This window comes from Rhinatrema bivittatum, chromosome 8 (assembly GCF_901001135.1).
Source record: "Rhinatrema bivittatum chromosome 8, aRhiBiv1.1, whole genome shotgun sequence".
Classification (NCBI taxonomy): Eukaryota; Metazoa; Chordata; class Amphibia; order Gymnophiona; family Rhinatrematidae; genus Rhinatrema; species Rhinatrema bivittatum.
The window spans coordinates 37,810,758-37,823,802 of NC_042622.1; the positions used below are offsets into that span (position 1 = coordinate 37,810,758).

Genomic DNA, 13,045 nt, shown 5'->3' on the forward strand with positions numbered 1-13,045 from the left:
CTGGTGGGACTGCATCTTGAGGGTCATATCAAGGCTCATTCTGTCAGAGTCATGGCAACGTTGGTGGCCCACATGCAAGCAGTTCCAGTGGAGGAAATCTGCAGGGCTGTGACATGGAGTTCTCTGCATACATTTGCATCTCACTATTGTCTGGATAGGGATGGCAGACGTGACAGTAGTTTCTGCCAGTCTATCTTTCAAATCTCTGAGGTATAGAACCCAATTCTCCCTGCCTAGGGCCCATTGTTTGGGTTCAGGCTGTCTCTCCCCTGTTACAAAAGTCCTGTAGTGGTTGTGCCCCTTGGCATCTAGTTGGTCCCTGTTGGTCCCCTTTTGTGTTGGGGGGGGGGCAGCCTGTAGCTAGGGATTCACTTATGTGTGAGGACTACCATCTTGCTTGTCCTAGGAGAAAGCAGAGCTGCTTACCTATAACAGGTCTTCTCCTAGGACAGCAAGATGTTAGTTCTCACAAAACCTATGGAGTTTGGTTTCTCTTATTTTTGTTTATTTTTATCGTAATTCTATGTTACGAGACTGAAGAGGGACCCCGCATGGACGCATAGATTAGGGCATACTGCGAGAAGAAAAGGCTGTGTCGCTGTTGCCAGCTTCCACAAACATTGCTGCCATTCCTGTCTGGGCTTGAATGTGCTGATTGCTGCCGTTCCTGTTCGGGCTATGTTCATAGAAGAATTGTCCGCATCTCGCTGGAGGAGGAGGAGGAGAGAGAGGGAAGAGCAGCAGGAGACCAGAAAGTGCGCAACACGCCTGCCGGTGCTTGGCGACAGACTGGTGTGTTGTGACACACCGGTTGAAAGCTGCTGCTCTAGGAAATGCATTGTTTTAGTAATCATATTGGTCCGGGAGAAAACTGGAACCCTTTAAGATTGAGATAGTTTTTATTGGATCGACATAAAAATCATACTGCAGTGCATGAACTTTTAGGCTCACACATATGCCTTTTTCAGAGTATTGTCTCCTCTTTTCTGTGCTCTCTAAAGCTCATGTATTGTAGCATCTTTTTTTGTTGGTCCAATGAAAGGTAACACAATTTACACAGATTCCACTAATCTGGGAAAAAAGTAAACACCATCCCTAACAAACGATATGAAACTCCGTCACATGAGATCAAACATTCGTAACTGGTTGGGAAATGCATTAACAGGGATATTAGTGCTCCAGCCTGCTGCTTTTAAGATCAAAGTGTTGGTAAGATGATGTAGAATGAAAATGTACAATTTTTGCTGTTTAGCTTTTATTTTACTGCTATTGCATTTTTAGCTTATTTATTTTGGATTGTGCTCTGTGCTTTTATTGAGAAACAGCAAATACTCAAATGTAACAAATAAATATAAATATATATTTTCACTTTAATTATATTGGAATGCCTGTTCCTCTTTCCCTTTATTTTTTTCTGAGAGGTGCTTTTAGTCATATGTGAACTTACCTTTACTTTTATTAATAAATCCAGTTTCCAAATTAAAACAAGCACATACCCTAATAGAGCCACACATTTGCCAAAAAGAAATGACTGTGTGAATGGCAGAGCTAAATGCAAACCTCACTCAGCTGCTTGACTAATTGTTCTGCTGCCTTTTCAAAGTAAAGGCCCCTCTCTCCCCGATAAGAGATATTGATCTTGCCTCCCCATGGGGATTTAGAGCTAAAATTGCAACAAAACATACTGCAGGGCATCTTCAGTGGAAGCCCCTCTCATGGGTGTGGAATCTTTACCCAGTTCCTCCAGGTAATGATATAATCCTCCTTGCCTATAAAGCCTCATTAAGAGCTGCACGGTAATCACTTTGCTCTCTGGCCTTTAGTGCCTGCCTTTCAAGTTACCCTTGGCATGTTAGAAATAGATATTCAATAGGAAGAAAAACCGTAATCTTGACAACATGTAAAAGGAAACAAATACACAGCCCCCCCCCCCCCCCCAGCACGCTGTTCTTACCTGTAACACTTTGCCTTGTGGGCTTTCCGTGAACACCAGAACCTGATTGTAGAGGGGATCTAGTGATTTGCGTGCCACCTTTGTCTTCTTCTTTGCAATGCATACTCCATTTTCTAGTAGATAAAGTTTGATGTAGGCAGCTGAAAACCAAAGAGAGATAAGCCTCAGCGGTAGTTGTGCCTGTGCGCACCACTAGTTTTTCAAAGCTTTTTCATGCCCAAGAAAGGCACCGTTCTGTGCACCTCCCCTCCCCCAGGGTGTACAATACAGACTGAACTGCAGTTTTTAGGTTGTGTATTCAGAAATGTTTGGGGATGTTATGCTGCAAGTCAGAGAAAGGCAGAGCACCAAGGCTGGCTTACACATTTTATTATATAGTACAAAGGAAATACAAGTATGTAATAAATATGAATCATAAAGCATTTGATATGTAAAATATTACTGAAATGCCTTAAGAGCATATGCAGATCAATTTGGATTACCCAATTTAATTCAGTTGTTAAAAGTGACATTTATTGCAACCAAATCTTCAGTCATATTAAAATAGTCAACCACAGGCTCTTTGCAAGTAAAACATAAATGTAAAAAAAAAAAAAAAATAATAATAATAATAATCTGCATGCTTTGCTGTTTTTTTCCCCCCTGCAGTCTTGGCTGCATTGATCCCAGAAAGCAGTTCACAGAAGTGATGGTAATGGGAAAGAGGTCATTGAGCCCCTATAGGTGGTAAGTTCCTGGTATGCAATAGCTGCACACATTTTATTTTCATGGCCTGGCAATTTTCTCCTGATCTTATTGGGCTTCCAGCTCAATCAAATTTGCACTTCCTGCCCTCTCCACCCACCCAACGAGGCCTACACCGTCAGGCGTCTGCATTCAGAGGTACCAAGGGGTTCTCACCCATTTTTATTCCCACACTTTTTCCCTTTACAACCCAGTTAGAGCAGTGACAAGGTTTGGCAGGAGGCCACAGACTGCCATCTGCAGGAGATGTTTTCGTACAATGAATGGGATTCTCTTTTCCCTCCAATCCCTACTACCCCTGCCATTCACATGCACAAATCTTGGGGGGCTTTGAATACCTAGAACTGGGAATTTATGAGTTCCCTTCACCTTGAAATTGATGTCAATTAGTAACTGGGAGGGGCGGAAATGGAGAGAAAGTTTCTATGTGGACTTTTTACCCCATCCCCACTTCTTTCTCTGTACCTCCTCTTCTTCCTCCTAGCCAGCCAGCCCTCTCCCGGTGTTCCAGAGTCATCCATCCCACCCCCAATCCCTCTAAATCAGCCTGCCAGCAAATTCCCCTCCAATACTGCTGGCACTGCCTGCAGCCTCTCCCGGCGTTACCCCCAAAACAGCTGATGGCGTTTGGCAATACATGGCTCTGTGTCTCCAGTCTGGTGAGACCGCATATGGGTCCAGAAGGCATCAGCTGTTCCAGGCTTGGTATCTGGTCAGACCGTAAGTGGTGAAGCAAGGTGGAAGAGGACTGACAGGACAGTGGAAATGGAGAGTGAAGGAGTGATGGAGAAAGCTTAAGAAGAGGGGGGGGGGGGGGGAGGAGAAATAGCCTAGTGGTTAGAGCAGTGGGCTACGAACCAGGAGACCAGAGTTCGAGTCCCGCTGTCGCTCCTTGTGACCTTGGGCAAGTCACTTTACAAAACTTAGATTGTAAGCCCTCTGGGGATAGGGAAATACCTACAGTACCCGAATTTAAGTAAACCAGTGTGATAATCAGCACCTATTCTTTCAAACACAAAAAAAAGAGACCACATTACACCAACTCTTATCGAGCTACACTGGCTACCTATACAATCACGTATCCTCTTCAAAGCACTATCCATCATCCATAAAAGCATTATAAATGAAAACCTCCACTGGCTCAGCCCTCCACTCCTTCCTCGCACCTCCACAAGACCCACTCGTCCCGCCCTCCAAGGAACACTCCGCTCCCCTGCTATCAAACCCTACAAACTAATTTCCACAGCTGGCCCTACCCTTTGGAACTCCCTCCCTCCAGATTTACGCATCGAGACATCCACACCTAAATTAAAAAAAAAAAACTAAAAACTAAAAACATGGTTTTTCCTACAGGCCTACCCTTCCTCTACTACCACCCTTTGACGAATATCTGAAATCTCTGTAATATAGTCACTGAATTTATCTGCAGTTTTGTATAATCTTTGTTCTCTCTTTCTTTCCCTCCTTATTCTTACACTCTTCAAGTCTTGTACCCTCCCTCAATGACCTTGTTTTATTTACCATCACTTTTTGCCTTCCTTCTCCCCTCCTTTCTCTCTCCCCCTCCATAAGTCTCACGCAACCTCTCCTCAGAATTATTTTTTAACTTTTTTTTACTATTAATTCCCCCTTGTCCCAATTCCTTTCTAGCAATAGTTTCTGTTCCTTTTTATATAGTTCCTTTTTTTTTTTCTTCATTTAATTATAGTTACTGTTCCATGTAAAGGCACTGCCTAAAAGTTCCAAGTTATTTGTAAACCGATGCGATGTGCAAACGGATGTCGGTATATTAAAAATGCTAAATAAATAAATAAATAAAAATAAATCTCTCAGATCGAATATCTGTAAATAATAAATACGAAATAAAAATAAACAATGAGGAAAGTGGAATCAGCAACATATGTTATTGGATGGGATTGGGAGGATTGTGGAGAAACTAACACAAACAATACTGACTGTGGTGGTACTCGGCAATTTTTAGCTTTGTCTCCAAAACCCCAATAATTTCAAGAAAATCTCCGGAGAATTTCCTGCTATGTGAAAGCAGCCTCCACAGGATTCCTGTCCATGCCCGCATGATGAGCATAAGCCACATCCAAGAATCAAACTCTGGTCTCCTGCAGCTACAGGAATCTTTATAATAATAAAAGTTATTTTAATTGCTGAAGAGTGCATAGCAGTATACAGCAGTGCTCCTAACTAGCTCCTAGGCATATCACCGTGGCTGTTTTAGACAGCCAGGCTGCAGGAGCCTCAAATTTCTATAATATTCTGAATATCTTGGTAACATAGCAACTTTACTTGGCTAACATATAGTATAGTGAAAAAAATAATTATTTAAGATACTGCACACAGTGTGCTCCACAAGAAAACTGTTTATATTTTGAAATAGGTACTAATTAGTTCCATTTATATCAATTACTGCTCTTTTAGGTGTTTTATTCCACAATTTTAATTAAAATCTGTAATTTAAGAAAATCACTATTACACATATTTCCGGCTATTTACATTTGTTCTTGCTCAGGCAGATATATTCAGTTCTGTAGTGGCTGTGAAGGGTCATTTTGAGGGCAGGAAAAGCAAAGTCCCCATCGACCGATCAGATTGGCAAATCCAGATATTCTGGTCACACAGAGCACTGCAGATTTAGAGCTGCAGTCTTGTTCTACTTTAACAACATTTAGGGCCTGCATGGGCTAAAATTCTCAGCGGTCTAGAAAGAAACATATGTAAGTTAATACATTCATGCATCTGAGTGAATTGAGGTTGATCAGAGACCCATGCAAGCATCACAATGGTGCAAGTGAATTGTGAAAATAGCATGACGAGCTGACCAGCAAACTCAAGAAAGAAAAGCTTAACAAGCAAGGGCTGAGGCATGTTAAAAAGGTGCAAAAGAAGTTAAATGTATTAAGGCAGGGGGGAAAAAAAGGAGAATTAGGAATAAGATCAAAATAGGCTGTAACAAAGCCAAGAAAAAGTCAGCTCGATACTCTGAAGAACCTGAGTGCTACTGCTTAAATAGGAAAGTAACACTAAATGAAAAAAATATTGCAGGCCTGAGTAAATCATACGTGAATAAATTATTTGTGATGAACAATGTCTAGATTAAACGAGTTCTTTCAGGGAACCCCTCCTTGGAGTCTGGATGAAAAAGGGCGCGCCCTGGAGAAGACCGCATGCACATTCAGCCAGGATGGGGGAGCTCAAATTTTCACACATGGCAATCTGTTTTTACCACAGCTAGACTGCTCTGAAAATTATCCTCCCCACATGTGTAAAACAGAGTCAGACTAGGGTCAATATTTGTCACCATTTTTAGCACTGAGAGCTGTGTTCACTGTATTGGTCCTGGAGAAAACTGAATTCTTTCTAGGCTCTGATGTCCATCTGCTTCTACGGCTTACCATTTTAAAAATGCTACTAGACACATGCATCGCTGCTCAGATACATATTAAAAAGGCAGTCCCTGCTCCAGGAAGCTTACAATCTTGTCAAGACAAAACATGCAGGATCACATAGGGTGTGCCAAATCCTTTGCAACCATTCAGACTAAGGGACCGATGTACTCACTTAACAACATTTTATTCCCGCAAGTAGGGTTTCACATGGGAGAGGACGGGCCTTATAGGGTCCTGAAAACCTCTTTACTAGTACGTCTTACACATTGGTCCTCCTTCTCGTCAAAAAACTTTAGAAAAGGAAGATTTTGCTGCCTTCAGCTTTCAGTACCTGGAGGGGTTCTGGAGCCAGCCTTTGCCGTCAATCCGCGGGCCTGAATGATCTCCACTTCTAGCTGCCCACTCCTCTCCACCAAACCAACCTCAACATCACCTGAAAACGACAAACGAATAGTCAGAGTAAAAAGACATAAAGGTAAGTACCACACTGAGGTCCATGTCCAAATCTACACTCTGGTTGTATTACTTGAGAGAAAGATTTATGATTGGCGGTAAAATTAATCAGAACAAAGCACAAATAGCATATTCTAAGAATTCTATGCAATATGGCAGAAATACCTGAACATTGTAAAATCATAGCTTAATACTGCGGTTTAAACAGGGAAACATTTTATTTCTTGGGATTTTTCTGCTATGTTTTGGACTAAATAGCTCAGGGGAATAACTGCATTACACCTTTCACCTCTAGGCCACCAGTTCAAATCTCAGCTAAAGGTGGCCTATGTGAAATAAGATAGTGGACTCAGTCCAGATCCAGCAGAGCAGAGCAGAAGCATTTCCATGCTGGCTGTGAATTCTGCTGCACATCAACTTGTTATTGTCTAGTTATATATTTTATTGCATGTACATTATTTTTTAGGGGAGAGAGGAAGAGAGATATACCATGGACACGTGTGTGTGTGTGATGGGGGGAGGGGCAGGGGGAAGAGAGGCCAGCAACCCTGAGTCTTAAGTACCTACCTATGGCCTTTGCACCTCGTCACAGACTTGTGGCAGGCAGGCAGGCACGAGGAGCTGCACATTCTGGAAGCTGGATTCAGGGGCAGCGTAAGGAATAATTCCTTCACAGGAAGGTAGCTGGATGCATCATGCGAGTCCTCCCACCCAACTGCTTTCTACAGCCCATCAACAGAGCCTGGGCTGAATCCTCTGACCTGCCTTCTTCAGCCCTGCTGTTGGGGGTGGAGAAGGGAGGATCGGAGTCTTTTGTTTTTTTTTTTTCTACTTCTTACCCTTGCCTGTGGCCGCTCAACTGAGTCCTCATTCTTCTGCCTGCCTTAACATGGGGGGGGGGGGGGGGGGGGGGAAGAGGGGAAGCAAAATGGTGCTCGTTGCTGAAAGGTGGTCCCAGTGCCCCCTTGCCTCGAGGTAAGGGGGAGAGGAAGGAGGGAGTGGCGGCATGTGTGCCAAGAGGGAGGGGGAATATATGCAATGGGATGAATAGTGTCTACATTCTCCCACCCACATGAAAAGGTTTTGCTAGGGGCAGCAGTGCTACTCATGACCACCTTTTTCCACTTGCAGGCTTTAAGAGAATTAGCAGGGGTAATAAATCCAGCCTCAGACGGCCTAGATTTCAACAAGATTAGCAGGGGTAGAGGAAAGCCAGCATCGCAGGATCTCACCGTCAGTTAAAAACCCTCATCATCACAGGGTCCCCCCCCCCCCTCTCGAGTCCCTCCCCTCCATAACCAGTCCCCGGTACCTCTCCAATTCTGGAACTCCCCTCCCCACCCTCATGAACCCCTACCTACGTCCTTCTAAAATCATCCCTAGCTGAAGTCAAAGGACACAGGCTTTACTGTTTTCCTGACTTGGGCCTCCAGTGCTGCTCTGACAGCAATGCGGGTAGGGTATGGCACTGCTAATAGATCAGTGCTGGACGCCGAGCTGAGAAAATGCTACCTGGCTATAAGGTTTAGGCAGAGACTTGAGTGTTAGGATTTAGGAATCTTCAGCTGTAGGAGCAGCGTTCACAACCCCAGAGGGGAGGAAGGAGTCAAGGTCATCAGTAAGTGCAACATCTGGTGCTTGATTTAGAGCTCAGCTCAGAGACAGCATAGGAAGAGTGGGAAGAGGGGGGAATATGAAATCAGGGCAAAAATCCCCGGGTAGATTTGAAGGGAGCTCAAGGCACCAGGAGCCTTACCCAGCACTGCTTCCAATGGAACTGGAAGGAAAAAGTGAAATGAGGAGCTACTGGGTGGTCGTCCCCCCCAACCCCATTAAAAAGAAAAATGTCATAGCCAAACATTTTCATTCCTGAACTAAGACTCAAACCAGATTGGAAAAGGTTTACCCATGAAACAAAATGTGTCTAAGAGGGAGGTGTAGAACACACATGGTAAAGTCATGGTCTGAGTATTCTGTTACCCAGGGAAGCAAAACCAAACCACAGGCATTCCACTTAAGGAAAGGAACAAGAAGAATCCCAGTGATTGTGATTGCAAATGTAAAAAAAAAAAAAAGAGAGACATCAAAACCATAAACTAACATAGAAAGACCTGGTTTCATGGGACACAGCCAGCACGGATTTACCCAAGGGAAGTCTTGCCTAACAAATCTGCTTCATTTTTTTGAAGGGGTTAATAAACATGTGGATAAAGATGAACCAGTAGATGTGGTGTATTTGGATTTTCAGAAGGCGTTCGACAAAGTCCCTCATGAGAGGCTTCTAAGAAAACTAAAAAGTCATGGGATAGGAGGCGATGTCCTTTTGTGGATTACAAACTGGTTAAAAGACAGGAAACAGAGTAGGATTAAATGGCAGTTTTCTCAGTGGAAAAGGATAAACAGTGGAGTGCCACAGGGATCTGTACTTGGACCGGTGCTTTTAAATATATTTATAAATGATCTGGAAAGGGGTACGACGAGTGAGGTGATCAAATTTGTAGATGACAAAATTATTTACAGCAGTTAAATCTCAAGTGGATTGTGATAAATTGCAGGAGGACCTTGCGAGACTGGAAGATTGGGCCTCCAAATGGCAGATGAAATTTAATGTGGACAAGTGCAAGTTGATGCATATGGGGGGAAAAATAGCCCATATTGTAGTTACAAAATGTTAGTTTCCACCTTAGGAGTTACTACCCAAAAAAATGATGTAGGTGTCATAGTGGATAACACATTGAAATCGTCGGTTCAGAGTGCTGCGGTGGTCAAAAAAGCAAACAATGTTAGGAATTATTAGAAAGGGAATGGTGAATAAAACAGAAAATGTCATAATGCCTCTGTATCGCTCCATGGTGAGTCTGCACCTAGAGAACTGTGTGCAATTCTGGTTGCTGCACCTCAAAAAAGATATAGTTGTACTGGAGAAAGTACAGAGAAGGGCAACCAAAATGATAAAAGGCATGGAATGACTCCCCTAAGAGTAAAGGCTAAAACGATTAGGGATGTTCAGTTTGAGGAAGAAATGGCTGAGGGGAAGACACGATAGAAGTCTATAAAATCATGAAAGGACTTGAATGGATAAATCTGAATCAGTTATTTACTCTTTCAGATAATACAAGGACTAGGGGGCACTCGAAACTAGAAAGTAGCACATTTAAAGCAAATCGGAGAAAATTATTTTTCATTCAACACACAGTTAAGCTCTGGAATTCATTGCCAGAGCATGTAGTTAAGGCAGTTAGTGCAACTGGGTTTAAAAAAGGTTTGGATAAGTCTCTGTAGGAGAAGTCCATAAACTTCTATTAATCAAGTTGACTTTAGGGAATAGCCACTGCTTATTGCTGGCATTAGTAGCATGGGATCTATTTAATGTCTGGGTACTTGCCAGGTACCTGTAACCTGGATTGGCCACTGTTGGAAACAGGATGCTGGGCTTGATGGACCCTCAGTCTTACCCAGTATGGCAACTTATGTTTTTAACAGGAATAAGACCGTGCCTCAGAATGGGAAACTGTACATGTTAAAGAAAAGAATCAATTGACAGCTGACATGCTGGATCCTCGTGCCAGCAGTTACAGGTGTATTAAAATCACATACAGCTGTTCTGCAATGATTTTGTGTTTTGTTGTGGGTTTTCTTTTTTGGGGGGATGGGGGTGGGGTGGGTTTATACTCAGCAAGCTAGCGAGAGTGAACCAATCAAAACTGTTGCTCACCGAATCAAAGCAGGAAGCAGCAGACTGCAAAATAATACGTGGTGCCAGGTGGCAAATGGAATTACATTTTTTTTAAACCAATGCTACTTCCACCAGGCAACCTGTCAATATAACTACCGCCAGTTGTACCATCTGCATCGCTCATGCTGGAATGTGTCCCAGTCCTTGATGAATGGCAAATACCCACCTGGAGTCACCATAATAAAAAATGTATCAGTGAGCCCTTTGGGTCAGTATGGCTGCTGTAACTAAATGAATGATAGGTATCGTCTACAAAGCATGTAGGGATGCTAAACATCATGATGTCGTCAGCATAACCAGTTAAGTGTAATAAGCCATGGTAACAAATTACAACTGCCAGGGACTGTATTGCTATGTAATGGTGGAGTGGAAACACAAACCAGAGAATGAGGACTTGTTCCGTTGGGCAACCTTCCTAAGCAGTGCCAGTGTCATTGTAAAATAATGCGCAGTGTAGCAACACCTTTAAAATCCAGATGAACAGTCAGAAATTACTGGAGCCAGCATAAAAGGGGCATGGAAGAAGGACAGGACCATAGTAGAAAACTAAATGAATTCTTTGCTTCAGTGTTCACTGTGGAGGATGTTGGGGACATACCCACATCAGAACCATTCTTTCCAGGTGATTTAGAAGAATTGAAACAAATTAACGTGACTCTTGAAGAGGTGCTACAGCAAACTGACGAATTGCAAATCACTGTGCTTTTAGTGCTTTCTTGAAAGTTCCAGTATGTGTCATGATTGTTAATTGCTTTGGTATCATATTTCAGATGATAGGGGCCACTGAGAATGCACAATCTCTGGTCTCACCCAGGTGAGTCTGGTGAATCGTTGGAACTTCTAGAAAATTTTTATTTGCTGAGCGAAGTGCATGTGGTGGCGTAGTGATTTGCAATACTGATCTTGACTCAGGGATATCAGTGGTTTAATTAATTAATTTATATATCATTGTAAGCGGTTTATATTTAATTCTCCACTGAATTGGCAACAAAGAAATGATAAAACAGGCATAACATGATTATAGACACCATGTCCAGTTAAAACACAGGTAGTAGAATCCTGAAGGATTTGTAATGATTCTCAGAGTGCTGTTGTCTGGGAGGCCAAGTATGAGGGAATTGCAAAAATCTATCCCAGAGAATAGTAAGATCTGAAGTACTATTCAAACATCTTCAGGTTTTAGATGGGGCTTTAAATATCTAAGCATACATGGCTTAAAATATCCTAGGGCCGATATTCAGCTGCCGAGCAGCTAGTTAAATTAGCCGGATATATCTATCTGGCTAACTTAACTGGGCTATTCAGCAATGTGGGAGTGCTGCTAAATATACTCTGCTATCTTAAAAGTTACCTGCATAGGTACATCTGGCTAACTTTAGACCTGCCCTACACAGCAGCCAGAGTCAGCTGATTAGGTTAACCTTACCGGCCAACTCCGCTCCTCCCTGGAATGCCTACCGCCCACCCTAGGAATTCCTCCTACTTATCCAGCTACATTTTAGCCGGTTAGAATTTAGCTGGATAAATCATCTAAAATAGCGGCTAAGCCAATTAGGTGGATAATTTTTCATTTATCAAATTTCGTATATGCATCTTCACCGATAACTTTAGATCGAACAATGCCCCAAGATTATGTGCATGAGAGATATTTAAATGTTTTGTCCACCAAATTCAAACTGGGGTAAATCCTCCATCTCGACTGTCTACTCAATATGATGATTTCCATTTTTGCAATGTTTAAAGAATTTATTGTGAAATAGCCATTTTTATACTGCAGCTAGGTAAATTTCTAATTGTTTAAATGTAGTGGACAATATGCAGGTACAAAATATTGTATGTCATCAGTGTAAATTTGGAAATTTAAACCCAGCCCTGATGAAGGTTTACAGAGGTGCTAAGTAAATATTAAATAATGCTGCTGACAACATGGAACGCCTGTCATAATTTCAAACCAATTAGAAGTACTATTTTCTATTCAAATCTGTTGTGTGTGGCTAGATAGGTTTGAACTAAACCATTTTAACACTGATCCCCTGATACCAGATTCTTCTCTCTCTTAATAAGTATCCATTACAACAGTCTTTTGTAGCCAAGAGGGTATATTCCTCTAGTCTACTGCCCTGACCTAACTACTGGGCCATTTTCTACAGTAGGGATCCTAGTGAGGCCCTATATTCACAAAGGAATGGAGAACAAAACTGAGAATACCTTGCCTCTGTACTGAACCATTGTGCGCCGTTCCAGTCACACCCACAACAAAAAGGATTTAGCAGAACTTGAAAAGGTACAGAGAAGAGCAGCAAAAACGATAAAGGGGATGAAGAGCTCCCTTATGAAGAAAGGCAAAACAGGTCAGGGCTCTTCAGCTTGGAAAAGAAATGACTGACATGGGACATGATAGAAGCTAACACAATCAGAAGTGGGGTGAAATGGGTGTGAGGGGGCTATGCAGTCACTCACATTATCCCTATGTGACTTTTTCTATTTAGGGGCAGTAGGAGGGGTTTGATATTTTTTATTTCTCCCAGTGCTATAACCCCACTTTTTTTTGGGGGGGGGGGGGGGAGAGAAAGAGAGAGAAAGAGGGGAAGAGAGAGAGAGAGAATTGAAGAGCAAGAGTTTTCCCCAAGATCTCAAAGCAAGATGGTTGGAGAACTGGAGATTCCTCAGGATCTCACAGAAGGCAATTCAAACATTTGGCAAAGAGGTTTTGAGGAAGAAGTTTTGAGAAGATTTTTGGATTTTGACTGACCAGTG

At 42.5% G+C, this 13,045-nt stretch overlaps 1 protein-coding gene across 4 annotated transcripts in view; it reads right to left on the minus strand.

The window, feature by feature from the left end:
* Window positions 1-13,045, minus strand: part of RIMS4 (regulating synaptic membrane exocytosis 4) — a 278,761-nt gene that overhangs the window by 21,786 nt on the left and 243,930 nt on the right. For all 4 annotated transcript variants that reach the window (XR_003858308.1, XM_029613600.1, XM_029613599.1 and 1 more), the window contains 2 exons: window positions 6,431-6,532; window positions 1,955-2,094 (listed from right to left, as the gene is read on the minus strand). Coding sequence is in view for 3 of the 4 variants with exons in the window: in XM_029613600.1 (XP_029469460.1) it covers window positions 1,955-2,094; window positions 6,431-6,532 (242 nt within the window). In the remaining variant the exon portion in view is untranslated. The remainder of the gene's footprint in view (window positions 1-1,954; window positions 2,095-6,430; window positions 6,533-13,045) is intronic.